This window comes from Schistocerca gregaria, chromosome 2 (genome assembly GCF_023897955.1).
Source record: "Schistocerca gregaria isolate iqSchGreg1 chromosome 2, iqSchGreg1.2, whole genome shotgun sequence".
Taxonomy (NCBI): domain Eukaryota; kingdom Metazoa; phylum Arthropoda; class Insecta; order Orthoptera; family Acrididae; genus Schistocerca; species Schistocerca gregaria.
Window position 1 is genome coordinate 329,420,693 of NC_064921.1, and position 16,583 is coordinate 329,437,275.

General features: G+C 39.5%; 1 protein-coding gene across 3 annotated transcripts in view; it reads right to left on the bottom strand.

Annotated features, from left to right (window-relative positions):
- LOC126336982 (ATP-binding cassette sub-family A member 7-like) overlaps window positions 1-16,583 on the bottom strand; it is a 585,480-nt gene that overhangs the window by 124,764 nt on the left and 444,133 nt on the right. For all 3 annotated transcript variants that reach the window (XR_007565029.1, XM_050001219.1, XM_050001217.1), the window contains exon 36: window positions 2,090-2,199. Coding sequence is in view for 2 of the 3 variants with exons in the window: in XM_050001219.1 (XP_049857176.1) it covers window positions 2,090-2,199 (110 nt within the window). In the remaining variant the exon portion in view is untranslated. The remainder of the gene's footprint in view (window positions 1-2,089; window positions 2,200-16,583) is intronic.

The window sequence follows — 16,583 nt, forward strand, 5'->3', positions numbered from 1 at the left end:
CCACCATGTAGGCATGTTTGCAGAATCTCAGAGGACAAAGCCTCAGCATTGATCCCTTAAAAACATGCAAGTGTGTTTCTGTGTTGTGGCTGGAGGAGGAGGAAATTTCATACAATCTGAGAATAGTTGCAATATAAACAACTGACTCTCATGTGTGTCCTCATACACTATTGTAAAAATTCAATAAATAGTGGGATAACCTTAAAATAAATTAACCATTGTCACTGTTTCTTCAACTACAGAGGTTTTTCATATGAATGTAACGCTAAATGGGTTTGCCAATTGCAATTAGCAGGAGTAGAAGGCTCGCCCAGCAATCACGGCTATGTTTCAGGGGGGAAGTACAGGCTAAATGAACACTTTTGCTGCCATCTCCTAACATTCTCCCCCCTCCCTCCCCCCCATGCAGGTATAGCCCCCCCCCCCCCCCCATTTCTCTCTCTCCCTCTCCTTCCTCCTCTCCATCCTCTCTCCCCCATCCCTCTTCTTCTTCCTATATCTCTTATACACTGTCACATTAATGTAACCACCTGTCAAAAGCCTCAATAACCACCCTTTGCAGCACAGGCTGCTATGAGACATCGAGGAAGTGTGTCACTGAGGCTCTGGACGGTATCAACAGATATGAGGAGCCATGTAGCTCCTACGAGTTGGGTGGTGAGGGGTGTACAGTAAACACATCCTGGTGCTCTTTGGACCACACACACATACACACTGGGAACTGTGTGACAAAATTGCATTGTCCTGGTAGTTGCCATTATGTCGAGGGTGCATACTGCATGAAGGGGATAGATGCATACTTGTGTTCATCCATTCTATCTTTCAGAATGGTGAGATCATCCTGGGAATGTCATGAAAACATTCTTCAGATCATAAAGATCTCTTCTCTAGCCTGGACAATTCTGATGACTGTTGTTCGCTTTCAGACGCTTCATGCTGTACATGCCAATGGCTACCTGTCCAATGTAGCATGAAATGTGATTCACCTGGAAAGGCCAAGTGTGACCAACGAGGGGATGTCCAGTTGAAGTACTGGTGAGCAAATTCTAGCCTTTGTCACCAATGAACAGCAGTCACCATGTGTGCATGAATGTGCTGCTTGCTATGGAGGACCATATGCAGCAATATTTTCTGAATTGTCATTGAGGAGGCACTGTTTGTAGTCCCTTGGTTCAGCTGGACAGTCAGTTGCTCAACAGCTGCTGGTCTGTTCACCTATACACAGCTCTACACCTATCATTCACCCCTGTCATCCATGGCTTGTGATGCACTAAAGTTGCCTTGGCAACAGTTTTGGATAGAGCCATTTTGCCATGCACAGTTTACTTCAAGCACAGCACCACAAGAACTATTTACAAACTTAGCTGTTCTGAAGTGCTTCCACCCTTGGCTCGGAACCCAATGAACATGCCCTTTTGGACATCAGATAAATCACTCAGTTACCATATTACGACAATGTCTGCACTGCTTTACATGTCCCTCTCACACACTTTATATGCCCGCTCTGCCTGGCTAGTGCTTCCACCTGCCGTCTGTGAGTGGTTATTGCATAGTGACATTGAACACAGACAGTGGTCACATTAATATGACTGTACAGTGGATGTTCTTCCACCTCTGAATTCCTTCCATCTTATTGTGCAGCTGCTAAGTGATGTACATCTTCCAATCTAGTCTCGCACTACCCTGCTACCCCCTCCTTGTTTCATGCATCCTTGCCTACCCCCTCACCACATCCACCAGCCCAGGCCATTGCTCTCAGTAACAGATAAACAATAATCAGTGTCACCGAGGATGTAGTAGTGTGCATTTTGGTGTCTTCTGGCTGCGTGTGGCAAGTCTGTATTTTATACTAGAAAAATTAGCAGTTCTTGAAAGCTGGTGAACACTGTCCTCTGTTACATTTGCACCACAAATAAGTCTGCTATAGGTGAGTGGTTGTCTTTATATGACACACTTTATCTGCTATAACAACAAATTTTGTGTTCCCACAGTCACAAATAATTTTAATTAAAAAGTGTCATTAATTACCAGTATAAGATGCAGGACAATTTGATGAAAATTCACTAAATATATCATCAAATTTACTTACCCATAAAGAAACAGCAAGAGAATAAGAGCTGATGCATTTGAGATATAAGCCTCCTCTTTGAAGCTCACAAATATGAGGAAACAGAGTAATGCGGACAGCATGTAATTGGCCTTTGAAGAGAAAAAAATTAAAACAATGATTAGTACAATAAATACTATTTTAAAAGAGTGAATATCAAAGGAGATATACAGGATTTAATAGAATGACCCATTAGAAAGATTAGTGGTGTAATACTAGGTAAGATTGTTATAGCTGTAAGGGATAACATTTTCTTCATGTGCAGCGTTGAGGCCGGCCGCGGTGTTCTCGCGGTTCTAGGCGCGTAGTCCGGAACCGTGCGACTGCTACGGTCACAAGTTCGAATCCTGCCTCGGGCATGGATGTGTGTGATGTCCTTAGGTTAGTTAGATTTAAGTAGTTCTAAGTTCTAGGGGACTGATGACCACAGCAGTTGAGTCCCATAGTGCTCAGAGCCATTTGAACCATTTTGTGCAGAGTTGAGTTTAACAGATAACAGATGATACACAAAGTAATTGAAAAGGGGACAATTAGTTGCAGTTGTAGTTGTTGTTGTTGTTGTTGTTGTTGTTGTTGTGGTTGTGGTCTTCAGTCCTGAGACGGGTTTGATGCACCTCTCCAAACTACCCTATCCTGTGCAAGCTTCTTCATATTCCAGTACTTACTGCAACCCACATCCTTCTGAATCTGCTTAGTGTATTCATCTCTTGGTCTCCCTTTACGATTTTTGCCCTCCACGCTGCCCTCCAATGCTAAATTTGTGATCCCTTGATGCCTCAGAACATGTCCTACTAACAGGTCCCTTCTTTTTATCACGTTGTGCCAGAAACTCCTCTTTTCCTCAATTCTATTTAATACTTCATCATTAGTTATGTGATCTACCCATGTTTCTGTATGTTTAATATTTTATACATTTTGGTGGTCTGATTGTGGGGATTCTACAATTGAGTTATTTATAGTTGAAAGACATGGATGGTAATACAAAGCATAGGAAGAAAATTAAACTCAAAACTGATTAATCAAATGATATATTCTGAATATTTATCATTTTGAAATAAATGTTACATTTTAATGATAATAGTATTTCTGACAGACAGCAGCATTAATTAAAAACCCCAAAACTGATATAAATGCAAATTTAAAAGTAATTATATCTTAAATAATTTCCTAACATTTGATCATGAAGATGAAAATGGGAATCAGGAAAAGGAAATAAAATGTGGACAAATGTTGTACCTAAATCAAGAGAATAACAGGTTGCAGGAAATGATTATGAAGTAATAATGGGCTAACAGCTTACTTTCAAAATTCAGAGTATTCCTAACAGAAATTGAAAGACAAGGGATAAATTTAGAAGATAGAAACATGTCAAAAAAGATGAGAGCCAAACCTAAAGTAAGGAAATACTGTAGTAAGGAAATGAGTAGTATGAGTGAAATAAACACGTACAAATGCTGTTATGATCTTGATCAACATCTACAGAAGACTCTAATATGTAATATGTGTTGGAGGGTACTTCTGGTACCTCTAAGTGATCCCCCCCTCCCTGTTCCATTTGAAAATGATGCGTGGGAGGAATAACTGTCAGTTAGCCTCTAATTTAGTTCTAATGTCTCTCAAATTTTCAATAGTAAACCTCTCCATGATGCACAATGCCTCTATTGTAACATATGCCACTGGAGTTTGCTGAGCATCTCTGTAATGCTGTCATGTCAACTAAATGATCATATGCTGAAACACGCCATTCTTCGTTGAACTTTTGCTATTTTTCTATCAGTCCTACCTGATAGGAATTCCAGATTGATAAACAATACTCAATAATCAGTCATGCCTTTTAAGCCATTTATTTCATGGATGAAACACATTTAATTAGGATTCTTCCTATCAATCTGAGTACGGCATCTGCTTTTACTACTGTTTGTTTTATATGGTCCTTCCACTAAGATAATTCTGTATGGATACTCCTAGATAATTTACAGTAGGTACCATTCCAGAAATTTGTCATCAATAGTATAGTTGTACAGTAGTAGATTTCTTTTCCCATACCAAGTGAGATGGTGCAGTGGTTACCACACTGGACTTTGATTCTGAAGGATGATGGTCCAAACCTGTATCCAGCCATCCTGATTTAGGTATTCCGTTATTTCCCTAAACCGCTTTTGGCAAATACTAGAATGGTTCCTGCGAAAGGGCATCACTGACTTCCCCCCACATCCTTCCCTAATTCGAGGGGACTGATTACCTTGTTGGTCCCCTGCCCCAAATCAACCAACCAAATAACCAACCTTTTCCTAAGTATGCTCAAAATGTTACATTTATTTATGTTCAGTGTTAGCTACCAGAGCCTGCACCATTCATCACTCCTCTGCGTGTCATTCTGCAAATCAATACTGTCTTCTAGCATTGCTACTTCCTTACAGATAACCATATTTTTCCAAAAAAGGCCGTTCCACCATTTCAACTGAAGGATAAAAAGTGCCCAAATGTTATTCATAGCATGTTAAAGAGGAATACCTATTTCATAGATATTTGTTTTGATGTTTACAGTCTATAGTTAATTCTTAAGGAGTATTTTTTCTTTGGACTTGTCTGGTATTTGTTGAAAATTAACAAAAACAAGTTGTTATTCATCCTCACACTCATCAATGTTATTATCATTGCCAACTTACATCTCCTCCTCTTCATCCCAGCTTTCATCTGGGGTATCATAAACAGAGTTTTTGTAGAAGTCTCTGTTTTTTTCTTCTTCCAGAAACTGCATCAAATTACAAAAATCTCTAGTTTCAGCTCGCTGAATACCCGCATTCTTGTTGTACAACGGATGTATATCCACATTAGTAAATTTTATAGTAGGACTTCTCTAAAAAATGATATGCCTATTCCACTGGCCAAAGTAAGAGTTTCACAATGAGACACAAAACCTGCCTTCTACATCGCTGAGAATCATTTGTACCTGCTACAGTCTGAGTGGAGGTTGTGGAATTTTCAAACAAAATGGCTCAGTAGTATGTTTAATGTCTATGAAATTCATTATTTTTCAGCATGACTAGGAGAGGTAATGCACAGGCTTCAACAATTTTCCTGACCCAGGTTTCAGGAATTTCTGCAGTCTTCGTCTCCTGCTTTGCATGCCCTATCACTTATGTGTCTTGATCATTTGGTAAATAGCTGTGTCCTCTCACTGAAAACAAATATATGACCCTTTTGTAGACCTTGGAAGATGTGCACTTCACTGTACAAGGACTGAACTACATTTTTTTTCCTGTCCAGGACACCCATCACTAAGCCGAAGAAATTCATCCTTCGATTTTCTAACAGAGGCTTATTTATGTGGTTCAGAGATGTGACTTCATTAAGACACTTCCTTCCTTCACATTGAACAGAGTGGTAAATTGAAACTGAGACATTTGCAGATTGTGAACTGCGAACAATTTGTACCGTAATTGCCTTGCATATAGTCAATGGAATTTGACTGAATATGTAGCAGGGGGATGTTTAGCATATAATCAAATGAAATACAGTTAATGAGCCCTTGTTTCACTTTCAGAATAAAGTTTTATTTCATGCTTACAAAAGCTTCTGCTGTTCTCGTGTGCAATGTATTACAAATTGACTTTTCACACTATCTTTTTGCTCAGCTTTTATTCTGCTCTTCAATGAATCACATATAGTACATGTATCAGACCTGGGATATCCAAAATGTACATTTAAAGTTTTATGATCTGTCCAGTGGCTTTTACAAGGAAGAATGATATGCACTTGGGTAAAAATTCAAGACACATATCACTTATGGTCAAATCTTCTGGTAAGTATTTTTGATTTGGGTTATCATGTACACAGTATTGTGATTGTCTTGCTTTAAAGGGTGTTATATGACATTCAGTCAACTGAAGAATTGCCTCTGGCATATTTTTTTGGTCTATTTTTTACAGTAAATTCTTTTCTCTTTTGGAGACTGCCCATACATTACAGTACTGTTCTGGATTCTGTACAATATGTGGTTGGTTACTCCAAGAAAGCAAAGCAATGCTACTGTTCAGATTGGAATACTCCTGCTTTCAATTCCCAACTTGTAGGAAGGTGCAGCTGCATGTCTGGCTATTGTAGAAATAATAAGGACTGGTCTGTTTTTTGGAGAAGAGCAAGATTTTCGAAAGGATATTTCTTTGGATATGTATGGTTTTTACCAAAACAAATTCCACCTTGAAACAGAGCTTCTCCTGTTTTAGTAATTTAATTAGTGATGGCAGACTTGGTTTCACTGTTCTAAAGTTTGCTCATTCTGAAATATTAGACTTTGAAGGAGGGCACGGCACTGCGATTTCTACCATATGCACAGGGCAAGGGTTGCCTGCACTGTCCTGCAGCCTGCTGTAAACTGGCCACTATCAGTATGCATATTCAACCTACACTTTTCAGTCTACTTGTGTCTCCTGCTCGGGCCTGTTGTATTGCTGTCAGTGTCGATAGAAATTGCATTATGAAGCATTTTATGTACATTTTGGACAGTGCTTTTCCTGTGTTCATGTGGCTTGTGACATTTATGGTCATCTCCTTCATCTGACAGGCTTCAGTAATGAAGAAAAACTAGATAAGTTGTTAATCCTAGAGCAAGGATGCCATTTTTTTATAACAAGAGTCGTTGCACATCATAGTTTGTACACATGTAAAGAACAGCTGTCTTTATGTTACCAAGGTAAGCATCTATGAGCAATATTGTAGTTTAATCTTAGTTTAATTCAACAATCATACAATAATCTTACACTATAACAACTAAATCAATGTTTAATTAAACAATAATAAAATAAAGTTCCATTATATCACTCTGTTGCCACGTAAAGGTGTTACCCCACAGTGATGACCCACTTGAAGCAGTGAACAGTGCAGTTGCATCAGATCTCAGCTGACTGGTTATTTGATTGCTAATTATCTCACAAACATCGTGAGATTGAGCTGCTAGCTTGGAATCTGGATCATTTTCTTGCACAGATAGTATTTTTTTTCTAGCCTGGCTTACTGTTTATTTTATATTGCTGCTGTTCTCTTGGACACATGACATCACAAGTTGTCGCAGTGTTAGCTGAAGCAATAATGAAGGAATAGATACCATCTTGCAGTTGCAAAACAACAATGGAATGTTACAAGAGAATGTTATCTGTGGTTGGCACACTTTTTACAAAAAGGGTGTCCATTCAAGAGGAAATGTATGGCGAATGTCATGGAAGTCCAACCACAGCTGTAGTAGTGTATGATGATCGCTATCCAGATCGATGGCATACTTCACATCATACCATTTCCACCATCTGCACAAATTTCGTGGCAACATGCAGCGAGACACTCATAAAGCATCAACGTACAAACACAGCAACTAACAATGACAACAAAACTGCTGTTCTGTCTGCTGTAGCACACAGTCCTGAGGTGAGTATATGACACCTTGCACCCAGTTCTGGAATAAGCCACAATAATGGGTGGAGAATTTTTGCATAGGTACATGATTCATCCATATCATATACCACTCCACCAAGAACTGCATGGGAATGACTTTGAATTCCACAATGAATTCCGTCATTTTCCACTTCAATAGTTGCAAGATCATCCTGATTTCCTATGTAATACACTGTCTATGGATGAAGCTCCTTTCACAAATCATGGTCATGTGAATCTGCAAAACATGCGCTATGGGTCCCTGCAAAATCCATATTAGCTTGGCACGGTTGCTCATCAGTGACAGTAAGGGTCAAAGTTTGATGCAGCATGATTGGTACCAGTGTTGTAGGTCCCCATTTTTATAAGGTAACATTAACTTGATGGTGATATGCATGATTTATGCAAGACACTCTACCCCCTTCTCATGGAGGACACGGGATTGGGAATGCACCTATCAATGCAGTTCCAGGATGATGAATGCCCCACACATAACACATGTGTTTCCAGGGACGTTGTGGATATAATGTTTCGAGTTTGATCAGATATTGGCTAGTATACCCAATCCCCTCTCCCTCTCCTCTCACTAAACTGAACCCCACCTTCACCAACTACAGTACCTAACTAAACTCTAGAATAGAAAAGGAATTTTCCTTGAACACTTACATTTTTAAAATGATGAAAGGTGAATGATATTTAGTTTTAGTGAGTGTTTTATTGGGTCATGAGCTAATGGTTAATGAGACAATTAGTACTGCTTACATATAACAACCTTCTTTATGTTTAAATTTTCGCAGTCAGTGTACATAACAAAGCATGCTCCAAGTCCATACGTTTCCTTGTTTTTATTTTCACTGTTATTACAGTCAAAAACTTACTTTCACATCCACAAATCTAACCACATTTCTTTTTCGGGTGTTGTCTTCAGTTTGTATGTGTGTGTGTATACTTTAGAATGAATGATGATGAGGAATTATTGGTGCATCATGAGTCCTACCTATAACTAACTCTCAGAAAAGAAAGTTGACTATCAACATTGAAGGTAGATACTTGCTACAAAATATGCTCCATTTGCACCACTCCTCTCCCTAGTGACACTAGCTTCACCCACATTTTGCCCTTCAATTTAAAACCAATCAAGTTAAAATGTGTGCCCTTCCCTTACTGTCTGTAAACCGACTGTTGGACTCCTTAATCTGAACTGGGAAAAGTTGGACGACTTCAGGCTGCCAATGCTTTTTTTCTGTCTAATAATAATAAGGTGGCAATTTAAGGAGATGGGACCTGGATAAACTGAAAGAACCAGAGGTTGTATAGATTTTCAGGGAGAGCATAAGGGAACAATAAACAGGAATGTGGGAAAGAAATACAATAGAAGACAAATGGGTAGCTCTGAGAGATGAAGTAGTGAAGGCAGCAGAGGATCGAGTAGGTAAAAAGACGAGGGCTAGTAGAAATCCTTGGGTAAGATAAGAAATACTGAATTTAATTGATGAAAGGAGAAAATATAAAAATGCTGTAAATGAAGCAGGCAAAAAGGAATACAAACGTCTCAAAAATGAGATCGACAGAAAGTGCAAAATGGCTAAGCAGGGATGGCTAGTGGACAAATGTAAGGATGTAGAGGCTTATCTCACTAGGGGTAAGATAGATACAGCCTACAGGAAAATTAAAGAGACCTTTGGAGAAAAGAGAGCCACTTGTATGAATATCAAGAGCTCAGATGGAAACCCAGTTCTAAGCAAAGAGGGGAAAGCAGAAAGGTGGAAGGAGTATATAGAGGGTCTATACAAGGGCGATGTACTTGAGGACAATATTATGGAAATGGAAGAGGATGTAGATGAAGATGAAATGGGAGATACGATACTGCATGAAGAGTTTGACAGAGCACTGAAAGACCTGAGTCAAAACAAGGCCCCGAGAGTAGACAACATTCAATTAGAACTACTGACAGCCTTGGTAGAGCCAGTCCTTACAAAACTCTACCATCTGGGGAGCAAGATGTATGAAACAGGCGAAATATCCTCAGACTTCAAGAAGAATATAATAATTCCAATCCCAAAGAAACCAGGTGTTGACAGAAGTGAAAATTACCGAACTATCAGTTAATAAGTCACAGCTGCAAAATACTAACACGAATTATTCACAGACGAATGGAAAAACTGGTAGAAGCTGACCTTGGGGAAGATCAGTTTGGATTCCGTAGAAATGTTGGAACACGCGAGGCAATACTGACCTTACGACTTATCTTAGAAGATATATTAAGGAAAGGCAATCTAAATTTCTAGCATTTGTAGACTTAGAGAAAGCTTTTGACAATGTTGACTGGAATACTATCTTTCCAATTCTAAAGTTGGCAGGGGTAAAATACAGGGAGCGAAAGGCTATTTACAAATTTGTACAGAAACCAGATGGCAGTTATAAGAGTCGAGGGGGCATGAAAGGGAAGCAGTTGATGGGAAGGGAGTGAGACAGGCTTGTAGCCTCTCCCCGATGTTATTCAATCTGTATATTGAGCAAGCAGTAAAGCAAACAAAAGAAAAATTTGGAGTAGGTATTAAAATCCAGGGAGAAGAAATAAAAACTTTGAGGTTTGCTGATGACATTGTAATTCTGTCAGAGACAGCAAAGGATTTGGAAAATCAGTTGAACGGAAGAGACAGTGTCTTGAAAGGAGGATATAAGATGAACATCAACAAAAGCAAAACAAGGATAATGGAATGTAGTCGAATTAAGTCGGGTGATGCTGAGGGAATTAGATTAGGAACTGGGACACTTAAAGTAGTAAAGGAGTTTTGCTATTTGGGGAGCAAAATAACTGATGATGGTCAAATTAGAAAGGATATAAAATGTAGACTGGCAATGGCAAGGAAAGAGTTTTTGAAGAAGAGGAAATTTGTTAACACTGAGTATAGATTTAAGTGCCAGGAAGTCGTTTCTGAAAGTATTTGTATGGAGTGTAGCCATGTTTGGAAGTGAAACATGGGCAATAAATAGTTTGGACAAGAAGAGAATAGAAGCTTTCAAAATGTGGTGCTACAGAAGAATGTTGAAGATTAGGTGGGTAGATCACATAATTAATGAGGAGGTATTGAATAGGATTGAGGAGAAGAGAAGTTTGTGGCACAACTTGACTAGAAGAAGGAATCGGTTGGTAGGACATGTCCTGAGGCATCAAGGGATCACAAATTTAGAATTGGAGGGCAGCGTGGAGGGTAAAAATTGGAGAGGGAGACCAAGAGATGAATACACTAAGCAGATTCAGAAGGATGTAGGTTGCCGTAGGTACTAGGAGATGAAGGAGCTTGCACAGGATAGATTAGCATGGAGAGCTGCATCAAACCACTCTCAGGACTGAAGACCACCACCACCACCACAACAACAACAACAACAACGATAATAATAATAATAATAATAATAATAATAATACTGTGCACAGAACTATAGTAGACGTTATGTAGTTAGTGTTGTGTAGTGCTATCAATTAGTACATTTATCTGTTTCAAGGTAAATAATGAAGCAATTCCTGGTCTATTGCAGGAACTGTTTACAAGTTCGAGAATAGATTTTGAAGATATTGTAAGTGTGTGTGTTTTATGTGTATCGGGTGAGTCAGGAGGAAAGGTACATGCTTTGAGGGGTGATAGTAGTGGTGATTCTGAACAAAAAAACTCCTAATAAACATATGACCTTTTCTTAACCGTTTCTGGGTAAACCAATGAAAACAACTAGGAACGAGAAACGTGTAGCATCGTCCATACTAAACGTGTCAGTATGCAGTTCATTTGTGCATGGTGCAGTTGTTTTCTCAAGTCTCAGTCCAACAGTGCTTGTCGTAGTACACGGTATTACAGTGTTGCTACATGAACAATGACTACAGTTTTGTGTAGTGAAAATGCCACGAATCTCCACACGTGCAGAGTATGCGGACATGGTGTTTGTCTATGGTTTGTCCAATGGGAATTCCAGAACTGCTGTGCAAGAATACCAAGAACTACTTGCAAAGCGCAGGGTGTCACATAGCAGGATGTTTAGCAGGATGTTTCATGGATTGCTTGACTGTGGTACGCTTCCCAGTATAAGTGTTGTCTCTGAATGTCCCATACAACAAACTCTTAATGAAGTTGAGAACATTCTTCAAGTAGTGGAACGGTACCCTGTACTAGCTCTAGAAGAATTGCTGCCCAGCTTGTTATTCAACAAACATGAGTGATACAGTACACGAGCATGATATGTATCCCTGTCATCGGCAGAGTGTACAACATCTGCATGAAGGAGATGCTGCCGCTTGGCAAGAGTTTTGTCAATAGATCATTGCCAATGAGCGATTAATTCGATGTATTCTGTACACTGATGAGTTAACATTTACCCACAACGGAATCAACGCTACTGTAGAAACGAATTTCCAACGATGTTTCTCAGTCAATGAGTGGTGCGGTATTATTGGTGACCAACTCATCGGTCCAGTTGTTTTAGATAACCATCTCACTGGGACACAGTATCTTGAGTTTCTTCAAAATATGTTATCAGAATACATGGAGGGTATCCCTTTGGCAACATGAGCTCATATGTACTTTCAGCATGACGGAGCTCCTACACATTCCATACAGCCAGTGACACAGTATCTCAACAAACGTTTCCTGGTTGTTGCATCAGTCGCCATGGAGTCATTGCTTAGCCACCGAGGCCACCTGATCTCTCCCCATTGAATTACTCCTTGTGGGAGTGGCTGAAGAGCAACATCTACAAGTGCACAGTGAACACAAGTGAGGAACTTCTCATTCATATTTTACATGCTTGTGCCCAGGTGAAGGAATGCAAAACTGAGCTCCAACTGCACCACAACGCCTGTCGACAAGAGCTGCAACATGCATTGAAGTTGACGGTGAACTGTTTGAACATCATCTGTGAGGAAATGTACACAATTAAACAAATGATACCAAAACAATGTTAATTTACTGTCACCTGCACCTTTCCCATTCCTAGCTGTTTTCATTGGTTTACCCGGCAACGGTTAATAAAAGGGCATATGTTTATTAGAAGTTTTTTGTTCAGAATCACCAGTAGTATAACCCATCAAACCAGGTACCTTTCCTCCAGACTCACTCTGTATATCACTTTTATCATTACTGATGTATTGTACAAAGTGCAAAGTATGTGTGAAGTGAGTGGAGTATGGGAGAAACCTGTATCCCCTCTGCAGAGTGCTAGTAAGTTAGAAAAACGTAATTACTGACGACTTATATAATCAATATTATATCTTACAAGATTTGGATAATAGTGATGACCTTCTAAAACTAATCTAGTTTCATGACTCAAACACAGTCAAACTCTTCTGATTTTTACCCCTCAGGAAATTTAATTTTACCCTTCAGGATAAAATCCTTCCTCAATCCTCAAGTCTCTCTACTCCACTAGACAGACATGTTATACAGGACCAAAAGTTCTTGTATAGAGCAGGAAGAGGTTTAGAAAAAGTCAACTAGTAGAGCCTCGAACTTTGGTGAACAGATTGCTGTCTAGATGCAGGAGGTTGTGAGCTTTGAGATGGCCAGTGCAGGTTTTACCTTCTGCTAGGTGTGATGAATCTCAAACCACAAAAGAAAATCCTGCAGTGCTATCAGCAGCAAATCGTGGGCATGGTGAGAGTGGCAGACACTGGCTGAACTACAGTCTCAAAGCACCAGAGGTTATTGAGGCATCTTTATTTTCTCAGACATCCAGAAGAACAGTGAACTGCATGACAAGTGTCCTCCTCGAAGGCTCCAATCAAACAGAACTATATATTTAAATTGCTCAGCTCCATTTATTCTTTTACTGTGTGCCATATAAAAATCTTGGCTTGCATGAGGTCATCTTGGTGTTACACTGTCCATCTGTTAAACAAATTCACCAGAAAGGTGTTGCGATAAGATTCCCACGTTTTCCTACCCCATGATTCTGGTTGGAGAAAGTTCCTCATAGGACAGGCAAGTTCATCTTTGACTCACCATTTTCTAGTGGCATCTTTGTTATATTTGTTTCCCCCATCTCAATCTTTTTCAGATACCAACATTTCCTGTGTCCAAATGTGTGCCCTAGACTCCAGAGGGGTATGTCAAGCTATCTGCTAACGAACAGCCAACATGAAATTTCAGACTTCATCTTGTAATGCCTCCATTTCTAATGACCTGCAATTATGGACTAAATGGTACACAGTACCTACACCAATGACTGAAATCAAGTCATAAGCAAACAGAATACTAGCACATTATATCAATCCATTCCTATGTTCACCACCACATATATTTATGTTGTAGGAGTACAGAATTCCTACAAAACAAAAAGAATGTGGTGGTCACATTGAGGTAAATAAGTGGAAAGGATTGGGGGAGATAATAATTATCTTAATCTCAATTGCTACTGCATGATCTCCTAACCTATTTTTGCTTTCTGTTCCTCCAATTAAATCAGTTAATCTTCTGCCCCTGGCACCTCTACCTTTATCATGGATCAATACTACATACTTTTAATCTTGCTTTAGATATGCTTTCATCCTTACAAAATACTGCTCCCGCATCACTTTGTACAACCATATCTTTTCTTTGGCACTATATTCAAACATCTTTTATCATACTACCTGTCTTTGGTTGAAACCTTGTGCTCCAGCAACTCTATCTGCTATTTGAGTTCACTGCTATTCAGCCAGCTCACCCATGCACAGAATATCCATTGTGACAAGAACTCCCATGCCCCGTATGCTGAAGGTCTCATGACAGTATTCACAGACAGACACTACCCCCCCCCCCCCCCCCCCCCTTTACCAAATCTAGTTTGCAAACACATTTCTGGCTTTTTATATCTTCACTCACCACTAATCCTCCATCCACCCCAAGAATCAACTACAAAGGAACATCCACCTCTCATCACACAATATCACACTGGACTAGACAAACAAAGCCATATCCTTCAACAGGCCTCTATCGATCATCATGTCCAGAAATGAGAGACGTCGTTGTTGTAGTTGTTGTGGTCTTCAGTCCAGAGGCTGGTTTGATGCAGCTCTCCATGCTACTCTATCCTGTGCAAGCTTCTCCATCTTTCAGTACCTACTGCAACCTACATCCTTCTGCATCTGCTTAGCGTATTCATCTCTCGGTCTCCCTCTACGATTTTTACTCTCCATGCTGCCGTCCAGTACCAAATTGGTGATCCCTTGATGCCTTGGAACATGTCCTACCAACCGGTCCCTTCTCCTAGTCAAGTTGTGCCACAAATTTCTCTTCTCCCCAATTCTATTCAGAAACCCCTAATTAGTTATGTGATCTTCCCATCTAATCTTCAGTATTCTTCTGTAGCACCACATTTTAAAAGCTTCTATTCTCTTCTTGTCTCAACTATTTATCATCCACGTTTCACTTCCATACATGGCTACACTTCACGCAAATAATTTCAGGAACAACTTACTGACATTTAAATCTATACTCGATGTTGACAAATTTCTCTTATTTAGAAACACTTTCCTTACCACTGCCAGTCTACATTTTATTTCCTCTGTACTTCGACCATCATCAGTTATTTTGCTCATCTAACACTTTAAGTGTCTCATTTCTTAATTTAATTCCCTCAGAATCACCCAATTTAATTCGACTATATTTCATTATCCTCATTTTGCTTTTGTTGACGTTCATGTTATATCCTCCTTTCAAGACACTGTCCATTCTGTCAACTGCTCTTCCAGTTCCTTTGCTGTCTCTTACAGAATTACAATGTCATCAGCAAACCTCAAAGTTTTTATTTCTTCTCCATGGATTTTAATTTCTACTCTGAATTTTTCTTTTGTTTTCTTTAGTGCTTGCTCAATATATGGATTGAATAACATTGGGGATAGGCTACACCCCTGTCTCACTCCCTCCCCTACCACTGCTTCCCTTTCATGTCCCTCGACTCTTAGAACTGCCATCTGGTTTCTGTACAAATTGTAAATAGCCTTCTGCTCCCTGTATTTGACCCCTGCCACCTTCAGAATTTGAAACAGAGTATTCCAGTCAACACTGTCAAAAGCTTTCTCCAAGAGTACAAATGTTAGAAATTTAGATTGCCTTTCCTTAATCTATCTTCTAAGATAAGTCATAGGGTCAGTATTGCCTCACATGTTCCAACATTTCTACGGAATCTAACTGATCTTCCCCAAGGTCGGCTTCTACCTGTTTTTCCATTCATCTGTACACAATTCGTGTTAGTATTTTGCACCCGTGCCGGCTTATTAAACTGATAGTTCAGTAATTTTCACATCTGTCAACACTGGCTTTCTTTTGGATTGGGATTATCACATTCTTCTTTAAGTCTAAGGGTACTTCACCTGTCTCACACATCTTGCTCACTAGTTGGTAGAGATTTGTTAGGCCTGGCTCTCCCAAGGCTGTCAGTAGTTCTAATGGAATGTTGTCTACTCCCAGGGTCTTGTATCCACTTAGGTCTTTCAGTGCTCTGTCAACTCTTCACGCAGTATCATATCTTCTATTTCATCTTCGTCTACATTCTCTTCCATTTGTATAATATTTTCCTCAAGTACATCGCCCTTGTGTAGACCCTCTATATACTCCTTCCACCTTTCTGCTTTCCCCTCTTTGCTTAGAACTGGATTTCCATCTGAGCTCTTGACATTCATACAAATGGCTCTCTTTTCTCCAAATGTTTCTTTAATTTTCCTGTAGGCTGTATCTATCTTACCCCTAGTGAAATGCGCCTCTACATCCTTACATTTGCCCTCTAGCCATCCCTGCTTAGCCATTTTGCATTTCGTGTCGATCTCATATTTGAGACGTTTGTATTCCTTTTTGCCTGCTTCATTTACAGCATTTTTATATTTTCTCCTTTTATCAATTAAATTAAATATTTCTTCTGTTACCTAAGGATTTCTATTAGCCCTCACCTTTTTACCTACCTGATACTCTGCTGTTTACCTACCTGATCCTTTGCTGCCTTCACTATTTCATCTCTAAAAGCTACTTTATTTCTTTCCCCTGTTCTTGTCAGTTGTTCCCTAATGCTCTCTCTGAACCTCTCT